Here is a 13,107-nt window from a genome sequence, read left to right on the forward strand (position 1 = left end):
GTAGTAATGAAATAAAATAACTACACTCAATTTGTAGCAAAGGATCAGAACAAGATACCCCATTACATTTTCAATTCAAAGGAAGTTTTTTCTGCTCTTACTAGATGGGGTGTCATGCTAAATGAAGCTCTGCAAGGTCCAAAAATGTCTAATGTTCATTTTTCTTTTACAGTCGACTTATTACTATTGTCACAACCCTTTTCCCAAAAGGGTCCCGTGGTGTTGTGCCAAGAGATATGCCTCTAAACATCTTTGTGAAGATAATACAGTTCATTGCACAGGTATGGGAGAGCCATGAGTATATCTTTGCATATAATGAACAGTTTATTTTCCCAGTAGCGAATTAACAAATAAGTAAACTTCTAATGACTGAATTTTTTACCACCCTGTTGACATTATTTTTTCATCCAGGGAATGATGAAATTATTATACACTGAGCTGGGGCAAACTTCTTTGGAACAACAGGTTTTGATTAACCTCATTCCATTGAAAATAGATTAAAATGTGTTCACTTCACTCACAAGTAATTTTTGTCAGTTTTTTTTCATTTCCAGCAAGTCAAAAAATGCATTTGCTGACACATTCTGACTGTCAGTGAAGTTCAAAATAATAGGCCATGTTTCATCCTGAGTCTGAATCATCCCTGGTGTATAGGACAATAAGTTGCACTGCTTTCAAAGCAGTAAGTCAGATGTCAACCAAGTTCAGTATGGAGTTGACACATGTAGTTTTCATAATTTCAAATGGGAACTGCTAAAGTAGACTAACCTGCAGTACTGGAAGTTTCATCTCTTTTATGACTTAAATTCAGAAAATTTTCCCATTGAGCAAAGCACTTAAGCACGTACTTAAAATCTCTGAATAGGAATGAAGCAAACAGATGCTTGAAATCTTCCCTTAACTGTGCCATCTGTGAACAAGCTCATTTTATGTAAAATACTGTGTTAGTGCCATAATTACTTCAGTTTAAATGAAATAATTAAAAGCTTTATTTCCAAAATGGATCATTTTCTATTTAAATGCTCTACATTTTGGATTTTGTTAACATAGAGCATTGTTAAAAGCGTAAATCTGATAATATGTTCTACATACTTCTGAAAATCTGTTTTTCCATATATTTAAATAAACCCTGAATAAACTGGTTTTCAGCATTCTATAGCCTTAATGAAAATAACTAACAGAAGTGAGCAGCTTACTGATTTGCAGTGTTTTTGTTATTTTAGGAACGTTTAGATTTTGCAATGAAAGAAATTATCTTTGACTTCCTTTGTGTTGGAAAACCAGCAAAAGCTTTCAGTCTCAACCCTGAGGTATGTACATCTGTGCTTTTTTACTTCTTTTTGTTTTTTCTTTTTTTTGTTTGTTTTTTTTTTTTTAAAGTTAGTATGTATTGCATTGTGCTGCATTTACTTCCTGGTTACATTCTAAGCACGCTTTCACCTTTGTCCTGTTTTCAACCAAAATCTTGAATCTGATTGATTGGTAAAATACATCTGTGAATTTCTAACTGTAAAATGTCACATTGTTTATGCCTTTCTGATGTTTTCTCAGTGAAGAATATCAAATGTGAACTAATGCAAATGTATAAAACAAAAAAAAATATATAAATAAAACTATTGGTTGCAGTATGTCCGTATCAGCAGTATGTCTGCTGTTGTGACATGCAACGCCTTAAACTTTATTTTAATAAAACAATAATTTTTCTGTAACAATGTCAATGTTTTTCAAAACAGTTTTACTGAGTACATAATGCAAGAAAGCTTGAAAAAGAAAACACTCTAAAACAATTTTACCACTCTGACCAGCAAAACTGCACTGGTGTTGGTGTCATGAGTCAGCTTCCTAGTGCTTTACCTAGAGAAAAAAACCAGAAATTTGAAAAACTTTTCAAAAAAATCAAAATATAAATAAGTACTAAGAGAATAAAAAATTCTCTTAAGAATATACAATTCATTAAAATTTTGAAAATATTTTCCTTTGAAAATTAAGAAAAAATACAAAATAATTTGTGATCCTCTCATAAAACATGTCTGTATTAATCTTGCAGATTTAAACTGTTGTATCTATTCACTAAGATGTTAAAATAGAGGGATTGCCTTGCACAAATTATATTTGCTAGAAAGATGTGGAAAAGTAGATTAAACTTTCTACTGTGAAAAGCAGGAAAAATGAAAGGCAAACTTTACTTTGAACACAGCTTTCATCTTTCTGTAGCAGAGTAAAAAAGAATGAAACAGAATTTTTGAGCGGGCAGTCCTCACCATGCTCTGGGTCAGCCACCTGCAGCATTGACTGAGGAGGGTCCTACAAAGGACATTCTGTGTTAGCCCAGCTGAGAGGGGGTGGACATAGTCCTTAGCTTCTTGTTGAATCAACATCTGAAGTTTTACTGTTTCTCAACAGCATTGTAATTCTGAAAATAAAGTCATTATAGTGACCCTTTTTTATGCGTGCGGACTTTAGCATTCTGAAAAAAAATTCCCCATAATCTGTGTAAATGCATCTCTGGGAGACTGTCAGTAGGGCAGCCTCTTAGTTTTTGGAACACATTCCAGAGAAACTGAAAACATTCTAGTCTTTCAATCACTGCAATGCAAAGCTTGCAAGTTTTCCTCTGGTGCATTCCCAGAAGGCATTCAGATCACTTAGATTCAGCTTCCTGATATTTTCAGATTGTAGTTTTGGCATTGAGCATCATTCCAGACTTTTCTCTCAGTATGATTAACCCTGGGGCCTTTCAAGACAGTTATTGATCTTTTTTTTTTTCATAGCAGATGTAGGTCATTTATGTTTAACTGAAAGTCCATTTAAGATGCATTGCTACACTACAGATCATATCCAGGTGTTTTATCCTGAAGATAAAAAGATAATGTGCTAATGCAAATACTTAAAATTCTGAGAGGGGAGAGCGCTGCTCACAGTGGAGAGGAGAATTCACTGTTTATTTCATGGGCAGTTTTTGTGAAATATATCAGACTACTTAATGCAGTGAAGATACAGAAAAAAATGCCAGCAAGTGCATTCTCAACATTTCAAAGCGTATGAAGAATATGAGTAGAATATGATTATTTGATTATGGAACTCATCCATCTTCTAAACTTCACAGAGAATGAATATTGGCCTGAGAGCTTTCTTGGTAATTGCTGATAGCTTGCAGCAAAAAGATGGTGAACCACCAATGCCAGTGACTGGAGCTGTCCTTCCCTCGGGAAACACTCTCCGAGTGAAGAAAACGTATTTGAGCAAAACTCTTACAGAAGAGGAAGCTAAAATGATAGGTCAGTAAGAGAATGGACAGTACAGAAACTTGTGTGAGAATGGATGTGAACATGTTTTCAGCACTTGAGCAGAATATTTATTATTGTAAAGTATTTGATTTATTTTTGTATTGTAAGTATTTAATTTATTGTGTGTTCTAATGAAATGTGTGGTTCAGTTTGACAAATGCCACTTTTCATAGGTTATTCTGAAAAGTCCTCAGTTGTGGTTCACAAGAGCCATCAGCCCTGTATTCTGAGAGGGGTTAAAGACCCAGGTAGTCTTTAATCTTTCAGTGCTGATAGCTGTGTTTATTCATGGATATTCATCCTATTAGAAATAGTGCCTGTGCTCAAAGATGTACCAGCTTTGAAAACCATCGAAGATGCCATTGATAGCCTTGTTTTATTGTAATATCTTTAACTTTCAAAAACTCTTAAATGTAAAATAACGTTGTACTGAAGCACGTAAGTTAGCAGCACTGCATTCTTGGGCTTCAATGTAGAGCAAGAATCCTGTGCTGTAGAAGAGCCCCTCTATCATGCCCTGAAGGTGCCTGGTTTTGTTGGCAAAAAAAAAAATAAATTTAGTTGCTCCCCTTCACACTTCATTAAGCCCTAAAGTTGTGTGAATGAAATGAAGTCTGCACCAGTGGCAAAGACCTGTGCTGTACTTTGCTAGATCATTGTAGTAATATCAAGAAAATAAGAAGAGTAGGACCCACTGCTGTTGAAGTATTTAAAGTATTTGAAGTATTTGGAGATAGTATTTGATAACAAATGTTTGCACTATTAAATTCTTGGACTAGCCATTTCATTGTGATTTTATGACCCAGTATTCCAGTTTCCATGTATAATACATAAGTGTTCCTTTTGGAACAGGCAACATATTCTGGTTTTGGATCAGGATATCGTTAGTAGTGGAATATGCTATCTTACGAGGAAAGCATTTTTCTTACTTCATGCACCACAGCATGAGTAAGCAGCTTTCTTTTTCGGAATATATATACACATATGTATATATAAATATCCCCAATTATACAAAACCACATATTTTTGCAGGTATGTCATTATATTATTCTCAAGTAAGGAAAGCTGTGGACAACATCCTCAGACACCTTGACAAGGAAGTGGGTCGGTGCATGATGCTTACCAACATACAGATGCTTAACAAAGAACCTGAAGACATGATTACGTGAGTGCTAAAGAACACTCATTCCCATGTAACATGCAGATGTAATTTTGGAACTTTTTCTCTATTTCTGTCTATCATGAGTCATCAGAGAAACAGCAAGAAACAGGAACATTTGGCTTAATTAGTATATACTATGAAAAAATGTTTATGACAAGTTGATTGTGCATCTTTGAATGTGTTTGAGTGTTTGGAACTGAAGATGTTCTTTATGTAGGTAAAATCACGTGTGAATCCTGGGGTTGTTTAGATGGTAGAAGTAGAATGCTAAAGTAGAAAACCTGGCAGCCTGTGGTCCGAACACTGTCTCAGGGTATATTTGCATCACTAAACTTCAAAATGAATGCAATGAATTCTGTAAATCCCTATTAATAATAATATTCAGAAATTCCCTTTGCTTTTCTTGCCTGTAATCAAAACCAAATCTTAATTAAAAACCCAAGTAATCTTTTGATAAGGCTTGGATTTAAGCAGTATCCCACTGGAACAGAATCAAACCAATGTGCTTCAACCTGTGTTGAACAGCATCATTTTTCACTTTCAACCAGAATTATTAGTGAGGGAAGTTTCATGGAGAGAGTTCTGGTGAGGTACACATCAAGTAGAGGTTAGAGACACAAACATCATCTTATACATGCAGAGCACAGATTGTAGAGATCTCAGCTGTAAGGAGACCTTGCATATCTTTCCTGTTAGAGCAGTAGGCATGGTCGTTATTCTAGAAAAGAAACAACCCCTGGAAAAAAAGTTAGAGATGTAATGAAAAGGACACTGCTCTCTTTGAGATTAATTTTTTTATTTACTGCCTAAAAAAAGTCTACTTGCTAGGAGCACTGTGAGTGATAGACTGACTACCTGGTACAACTGATACAATCTTCATGTTTTTGTTCCTTTGGCCTTATTTGTTGCAGTGCCTCTAGGTGAGACTGTAAGCTGTGTCACCAGCATTGTCTTACTTTATTTATATTCATAGCTATTATTACTATCCAATAAAATTTCGTATTTTTCTGGTAGTCCTACCCTGTGTCCTGTTCAGTTCTCACCCCCAGTTTTCATAACCATTTTGGGTATTCAGGCTTTTGTGGTAGAAAAAGCAAGTTTTCAAACTCACATTTTATCCCCAAGAGATAATTGCGCAGTGAAACCTTGGGCACTAAGATAAGAAGTGTACTTAGTCTTTGCTATAAATATCTTTTGGATGGTTTTTCAGCGTCACCAAAATTTTGTTTATTTTTAGAGTCGTTAAACAAATAGACTCAAAAGAGTTTTAAATTTCAGGATGTCTTAAGATTTGGTAGTAATTTTTATCATAAACATGAAGATTGGAATATTTAGACATGTAAGTTACTGCCTTTTGTGTTGTATTTTCTATCCAGATGAGCTCTAATTTAATATATGCATTTGAAAGGCAAACCACATTATAACACATTTTAACTTGTTCTTTCAAGGGAAAAAATATCTGGGATGCTTAATTATCAGTTGATCTAAAATCATGTGAACTCACAAAAAACATCAATAGCTGTTACTATCAGGATTGAAAATGATCCTTTCAAAAAGTGCATTGTGGATACGTGGGAAAACCAACACTGTTTTTATGTAATTGCTTCCCTTTTGTTTACAGAACTCTATGCTTCACTGGAGTTACATATTTATTTTGAATTCTTATGGGCTTTTACTGTATTTATGTGCATTTTGAAATTATTGCTTTGGTCAGAGTTATGTAAAGTTTATGTGTAAACTGTATAAAATGAATACCACAGTGGTAATTTTATTAACAAATAAAGTACGAATCTGAGGGAAGTAGCTAGGCAGTGAGCAGACATTACATTGCAGATTCTGGAATTTTCTTTGGCAGTGCTTGCTTCTAGACAATATTTAATTACTGATCCTTTAAGCATTTATTGTTGAAGTAATCATTGCCAGCATGGAGAACCTTATTTAAAACCTGAGTAAGAAGCATCCTTTGCATCTTGCACTGGGATATGAATTTCAATACTGGCTATAATTACTTTCCAACATTTAGTTAGAATAGGGCATGCATTTTTCTAAAATACAAACCTGTCCTTGCAAGTACTTCAAAGGCTCCCCTTGCCTCCCTCGCGAGCTGTGCCTGGTAGCTCAGATGGTGAGTTGGGAACTTGAGCTGAGGTTTGGATCTTCTCCTGCTCCTCTTCTGAGCAGCTGATAAGCCACAGAACACCCACAGATTTTATATTTATAAATAATTACTCATTTGGCTTCAGAAGAGTTTCCTCTCTAACTATTATTTTACAAGTCTCCATTTGAAATGCACAAACTTTGCCCTTGCTGGGGTCTGAGCATAAAGAAACTCTGTAAAGTTCTTTAACCATTTCAAGTCATCAAGGAAGACTTGGTTTGCCTGCACATAAAATTCCCAATGGCACTTTAATGTTTACAACTGTAAAAATATAGGATTTTGTACTAGTTATTAATCCAGTTACTAGTATTTGCTTTAGTGATAATAGTGGAAAGGGATTTGTTCATAATTCTCAGTGAGTTGTTGTATTTTACTCCTTTTCCAGTCAGTTGCAGACAGCTTTCAAGTTCTATGTTAGAATACAGACATAGTGAGACAGAGGTAATTAATCATGAATATAGTTTCTCCTAACTGTACCATTAAGACAGTTAATTAGAAATATGTCAACATTTTATTCATGTAATATATATCCAAGCTGATAAGGAGGGTGTTAACAGACAGTATGGTATTCACTACAAAACTGTCTTTAATCTTAGAATTAAATAAGTCTGATAACTGTTTATGCCTTTTGTGTATGCACTGAACTGTTCTCAGTGTTACTCACTGAAATAATGAGTACAGAAAAATCTTCTTTCAGACTGCATTGCATCCAGGCTTTCTCTATGACTGAACTCAAAAGTAAGATACCCAAATGCAATGTCCTCTGTTGCGTGGAGAGACACAGTAATTGTCGTAACCAGGGCAATGGACCAGGGTGCAGGAAAACTGAGTTTATTTTTTGTTTTGTTACTCCATTTCAGTGTGGTGTTACATAGCTTACAATGTCTCTGTTTCCCCCCCTCATTCTTTTCTAGTTCTAGTGGAAGCATATTAAAAGAGGAACAGTCTTTCTCTGCATGTTTATAATATAGTCTCTAAATAGGACTTTACTTTTTTGATCCTTCCAAAGCATATTCCAGGCTAATAATTAATAATATTGTGGGAAAGACTGCACAGTTTGAAATGCTGTTATGCTTTGGTAATTTCCTCTACACTCCATTGTCAGATAATAGATGATTGAGATAAAAATGAGCAAATAAAAAAAAAAGTCCACCCTTTGGGGTCTATCTGAAGGACTTATGTAATCTGCAGGCTTACCAAAAATGTTGAAAACATGTCAGAAATCAACTGCATCTGTTTTGAAAATAATCAACAGCTGAAACTTGAGCTACTTTTAGAAGATTCATGGACTTCCAGCCTAGTGTTTGGTTCATGCTGAACTTTGTGCTTAATGATTTTCGCAGGCTGTTAGGGAACAGTTGTACCATTCCACAGATTAGAACAGCCTTAGGGCTGCTAAATCATGTTCTAGCTGATAAGAGTTGCCAAAATGCTGTTATCTCTGGCAGTGATCAACAGAAACTCTCTGACCATACCTACCTCTAAATTATGCACCTTTTTCAGTATTAAACTGTCCCATGATGTTTTTCCATAGGCTTGTCCTCTGTTGGGGACAGATCTCTGTATCTTCCGTCATTTGCACTTATTACCCTCTGCTATTTTCTTTATACAACTGGTGAAATATAGCTGCCCTATTCTCTCTATGATGGAGAACATCCCGACTCTTTCCTGATTGCCTCATCCAAAGCTTGCCTCATATAAATGCTGATCTTGATGGAGGAATCCTCCTACATTTTACCTCCATTTTTTATGTATATGCCGGTTCCTCTCAGAGAGAAGCAAATGAATCATTAATAACTGATTTTCCAAGTAATGTATAGATATGATGCATGAAAAATGTCAAAATCAAAACCATTTATTCAATGGAAAAATGTATTCATGTTTCTTTCTTACTTCATTATAGTGCCTAGCTGACCATCCTGATGTTCTTAGTAGGCATCTGGCACTTTAGAGGTGCATCATTTAGCGCAATTCCCTCTTAAGCTTAGTCAAAATTCTGGTTTAATTTTTTAGTGGTGAAAGAAAACCAAAAATCGACCTGTTCAGAACATGTGTTGCTGCTATTCCTCGATTACTTCCTGATGGAATGTCAAAACTTGAGTTGATCGACTTGCTGGCAAGGTAAGCTGTACAAACATTGAATGACTGCTCCAGGGGAACAGTGTGAAAAGCTGAGCCACAGAATACGTAACTGTTTCTTTCTATACATGCTTTAAAAAAGTAAATTGCTCTTAATGAATTAGACAGAGATGTCCTAGCATCTTTTTACACTTTTTGTGGTTTTATTATAGTTCATAATTTTATTGAGAAGTTGGTATGCCCTCCAGAACTCATTCCCATCAGTATGTAGGCTACGTGATATTCAGTGTTATTCGAGAGAGTCACAACACATTTCTGTTTTCTAACCACCACAGCAATCTGATTAACAGGAGAAAACATCTTTTCTGTGTAGTGGAAAAACAAGGAGATACCTGCTTAGTTTTGATTTATTATTTCCACGTCTCTTAGGTAAAACAGAACGTGCTAGATGTGGTATATTACAAAAACCTTTTTACATTGTTATTATTAGCCATAAAATAAAAAAAATCAGTTTAAAAAGTTTTATATCGCTCCATTTAATTTGTCTGAGTAGACTTCACTCAGCAAGGTAGTCTGTGACATGACTGCTACACCACTAAGGTTTCAGGACATCAAATCAGTGACTTGTGGCGAATAATTATGGTAAAAGGTGCCGGTCAATACAGAGGAGTCTGTTATATTTCAGTTCAAGTATCCAAGACCAAGGTTCCAGCTTGTGTTCTTTATGTAAGTGGATTATGCTATTAAATTGACCCAAGAAGGCTTTGCAGTGTATTGCTCTCAGGTAACTGTGGCAAAGCCACCCTGTTCTTGCTTTTCAGACATCACAGATGTGAGAATGGCAGATGTGGGAGCCAGAAGGCAAGATACAAAATCAGTTTTTTCTGCTCTCTGAGCAACTAACTCCCAGCGATGTGCTAAAACAATTGATTCTGGTAGTAGTGGAGGGTGCAGACAGCCAAACAAGCCAGATTATCAGCCAGCAGTAGGTGTGCTGTAGTGCATGGCCAGCTTGATTTCTTTGTGTGCACGTTGTCTGCTATAAATCATTTGTAGGTTGTTTCAAATCATTGCATTATTAAATTATACAGATACCTTATTAAACAGTTGCATCAATTCTGCTTAAGGGAAATTTAAAAGGACATGTTTTCCTTTAATCCAATATTTTAACTGGAGTTCTATCCTTATTAATGGCCTTAACTGAGCTGGTATAAAGCTGTTCAGGTGTCTATTCAGGTCACAGCTCTTCAGTCACAGGATTGTCCAGGTCAGACCTGTCACTACTCTTAAAAAAATTTGGACACCAGTTTGAATTTCTTTATAAATTAATGCTACCCTCCTTAAGTCTCACAACTGTCAATATAACCACTGGTCTATCTTTATTCAGTCATCAGACTTCATTCAGAAAAGGTCAGCTGTGATTCTAAATATTTCTTGGGTAATTGTCCTGATGGGACAATGCAAGCCATTGGTTTGCTGAGTTATCTGACTCTGACTTTGAAAAGAAGTGAGACCTCAAGAGGAGCTGAGGGAAGCTTCTCTAGGGCTACTTCAGAAGCAATTACATGCTTTCTCCAAGAAGGCAAACTTTGGAAATCTGTTCTCCTCTCCTACGTATACTCCAGCTACAGCATCTTTTAGACATTGGCAGTGTTTTAAGTCATATTCCTAAGTATGAGCAAGGGAATCACAAATTAGGTAAACTAGGTAGGTACATAATAGGTTAGAAAGCAATTAACAAACAGTTTATGGTTCAGAAGATGTACAGAGTGATGTTGAAACAGCTTGGTAGGGTCTCAGTATTGCAAAGCAGGATCACAAACAGAACAGATACAAAGAAGTGATGTTCCTATGAAAAGACAAAACTTATTCACATGTATAGGTCTAGAAGGTTTTCAAAAATTTCTTCTGGTCTAATCAATATCAAGGATGCCTGGTTTGGAGAACAGCATGCAAGCTGGGACACTGTAGTTGAAGAAGAGACTGACCAGAGAACAAGGGGAAGGAAAAGTGATAAGTGAATTGAAAAAATTAGGTCCATTTAACCTAGGACAGCATGAACTGAAAACTGTCTTCAAAAATATACCTTCAGGGAAGAAAGTAATAAACTGTTTAAAGAATTAATACCTGGCCAAGACTTCATGTAAATCACCAGAATGCCCCAGCACCAGAGCTGTTTCTACATTCTGTATACTTTCCCATGTTTATTTGAGACCAGACTGACTACTTCTCCCAGTTTTGAAAGTGTAGGCCCAGAACACACAAGATTGTAATGCAGAGTTCTCCATCTGCAGTTCTGGAGAACTCTGCTTTACAATCTTGTGCTTTTTGGGTCAGAAGCTACACTCAATATAGCGATAAGAAGCTAAGAGATTTCAGTTTCCCCCTGTTTTTTAAAAGAGCCCTTGAAGCTGTTCTGCCAGGGATTTCTGGGAGCCTGTGCTGTTGAGATGGAAAGCTGTGAAATATTTTCTTTTCACAAGAGATAAAGTTACGTCTTTGAGTTAATTGGTTCTTGTATTCACAGTTTGGTTTCAGTTTTTCATGCTTACAGCAGATCTGTCTTGGTGTGCAGAAGGAGCCCGTAAGTCAGCAGCTAGACTTTTTTTTTCAGGACAGCTGCATTCAAATTATAAACCATGAAGCAGATGTCAAGTATATACTGTACCTTTTGCCCTTTCTCTGCCCACTGCAACCATTCATTACAAATTCCTGAGCAGGTCTTAAATTTAACTGACTCAAGTGCAAACAAACTTGTACTTGCTTCCTGCACTGCCTGTCATACAGTGGTCATACATAGAAGCATTCTTAAGCTCAATTTGAATTTTGTTTTGTTAGATAGTGCCACTGGGCAGTAACTTGGGCTTAGGAGATGTCTTTTGTATTCTCTTCTCTGTTATTGCTTTGTGTCATTGTGCATGTCATTTCATGGGTGACTTAATTGTGGTCTCGAAAGGTTTTTGCTTGTTTATCTGGTTTTGGCATTCCGAAAGGGAGACAAAAATGATTGTTTCTTATCCTAACAAAATACTGCGTTTCTAAATAAATATAGAAAGTCACATGCTTATTAAAGCATAACAGTTATTTTTGGAGTCATACTCACCAGGGGTGAATTTTCATGGCAGTTGTTTTCTTTTCGCCTAAATAAAATGTCCCCTGCCTCCAAATTAGGCAGCTATAATGAGCCAGATTTTTTATGAACCACATCTCATCATACGCTTCCAACTGAATGGACTTGGTTCCACTCCATTTGCTGTTTGGGGTTTTTTCTCCTAGCTTTCTGTCCATTTCATTATAATGAGTACTCCTTTTCAACTGTGTAGATTAAATGTAGATAAAATACTTTGAAAATGAGTTCTAACACACTACAGAAAATTACAGTCTCATGTGTAATTAAAACAAAATACATCACAAAGGCAATGAACCAAAAATTGCAGAACACACTAATCTGAATTTACTTTATTCTGCCAACTTCTAACACAGAAGTGGTTTGATGATTTCTGTGTCAAAAGAAAGTATAAAAGTTTTTATGTTGAGAAGGACCTCAGCATGATGCAAATAAAGAAGAAAATAAAATTTAAAAATGGGATCTGAAATGTCACTATCTTTCAGGACTTTGAGGGTGTTCAACGTGTTTCTAAAAGTATAGAAAATCCTGAGGCTGTTTTCTGCATTTCCTCATCTTGTTATTTAAAACATAAAGCAGTTTTTAATTCAAATGCCTAATTTTAATTCTTTTGAAGATTTGCTTTCATTATTTGTGATTTGCATCTTGGCTAAAGATTTGTTTTAACTGTTAGCTGACCTGTTGTGACTCTTTTATTTTTATATTTAATTTTAAAAAATAAATACCAATGCCAAATTATGTACTTTAGAGATACCCTGTTTTAGGAGGGGAGCATACTTCTTTGTGATCCATGAATATCTTCTGCTGTAGCAAGAATTACAATATAGAGAACAGGCCAAGGATGTTAATTGTGCTCAGCAGTAATGAAACCATGATAGCATCATCCACCATTGTCAGTGGGAATTTTCCATCACTTTCATGTAGTGATAAACATTCCTCATATCTTTTATTATCTGACATTTACTTTTACTTGCAGGCTGTCCATCCATATGGATGATGAACTTCGACACATTGCACAGAATTCTCTCCAGGGCCTACTTGTTGACTTTGTTGACTGGCGGGAGGATGTCCTCTTTGGCTTCACTAATTTTCTGCTACGTGAAGTGAATGATATGCATCATACCCTTCTTGATACTTCACTGAAGTTGCTGCTACAATTGCTTACGCAATGGAAACTTGTCATACACACTCCAGGAAAAGCTTCTGAGCAGGCCAAAACCAGATCTGCAGAGGTACGAAATCAAGAGATCTGTGTCCTAACATTTTTACTAATTGAAGGCAGAAATTTTGTTCC

At 35.9% G+C, this 13,107-nt stretch overlaps 1 protein-coding gene across 7 annotated transcripts in view; it reads left to right on the top strand.

The window, feature by feature from the left end:
- Positions 1-13,107, top strand: part of FRY (FRY microtubule binding protein) — a 223,289-nt gene that overhangs the window by 130,801 nt on the left and 79,381 nt on the right. For all 7 annotated transcript variants that reach the window (XM_059838832.1, XM_059838834.1, XM_059838831.1 and 4 more), the window contains 6 exons: positions 173-281; positions 1,224-1,310; positions 3,107-3,278; positions 4,320-4,452; positions 8,621-8,728; positions 12,790-13,045. In XM_059838832.1, coding sequence (XP_059694815.1) covers positions 173-281; positions 1,224-1,310; positions 3,107-3,278; positions 4,320-4,452; positions 8,621-8,728; positions 12,790-13,045 — 865 coding nt within the window. The remainder of the gene's footprint in view (positions 1-172; positions 282-1,223; positions 1,311-3,106; positions 3,279-4,319; positions 4,453-8,620; positions 8,729-12,789; positions 13,046-13,107) is intronic.

Source organism: Haemorhous mexicanus, chromosome 2, assembly GCF_027477595.1.
Source record: "Haemorhous mexicanus isolate bHaeMex1 chromosome 2, bHaeMex1.pri, whole genome shotgun sequence".
In the NCBI taxonomy this organism is placed as follows: Eukaryota; Metazoa; Chordata; class Aves; order Passeriformes; family Fringillidae; genus Haemorhous; species Haemorhous mexicanus.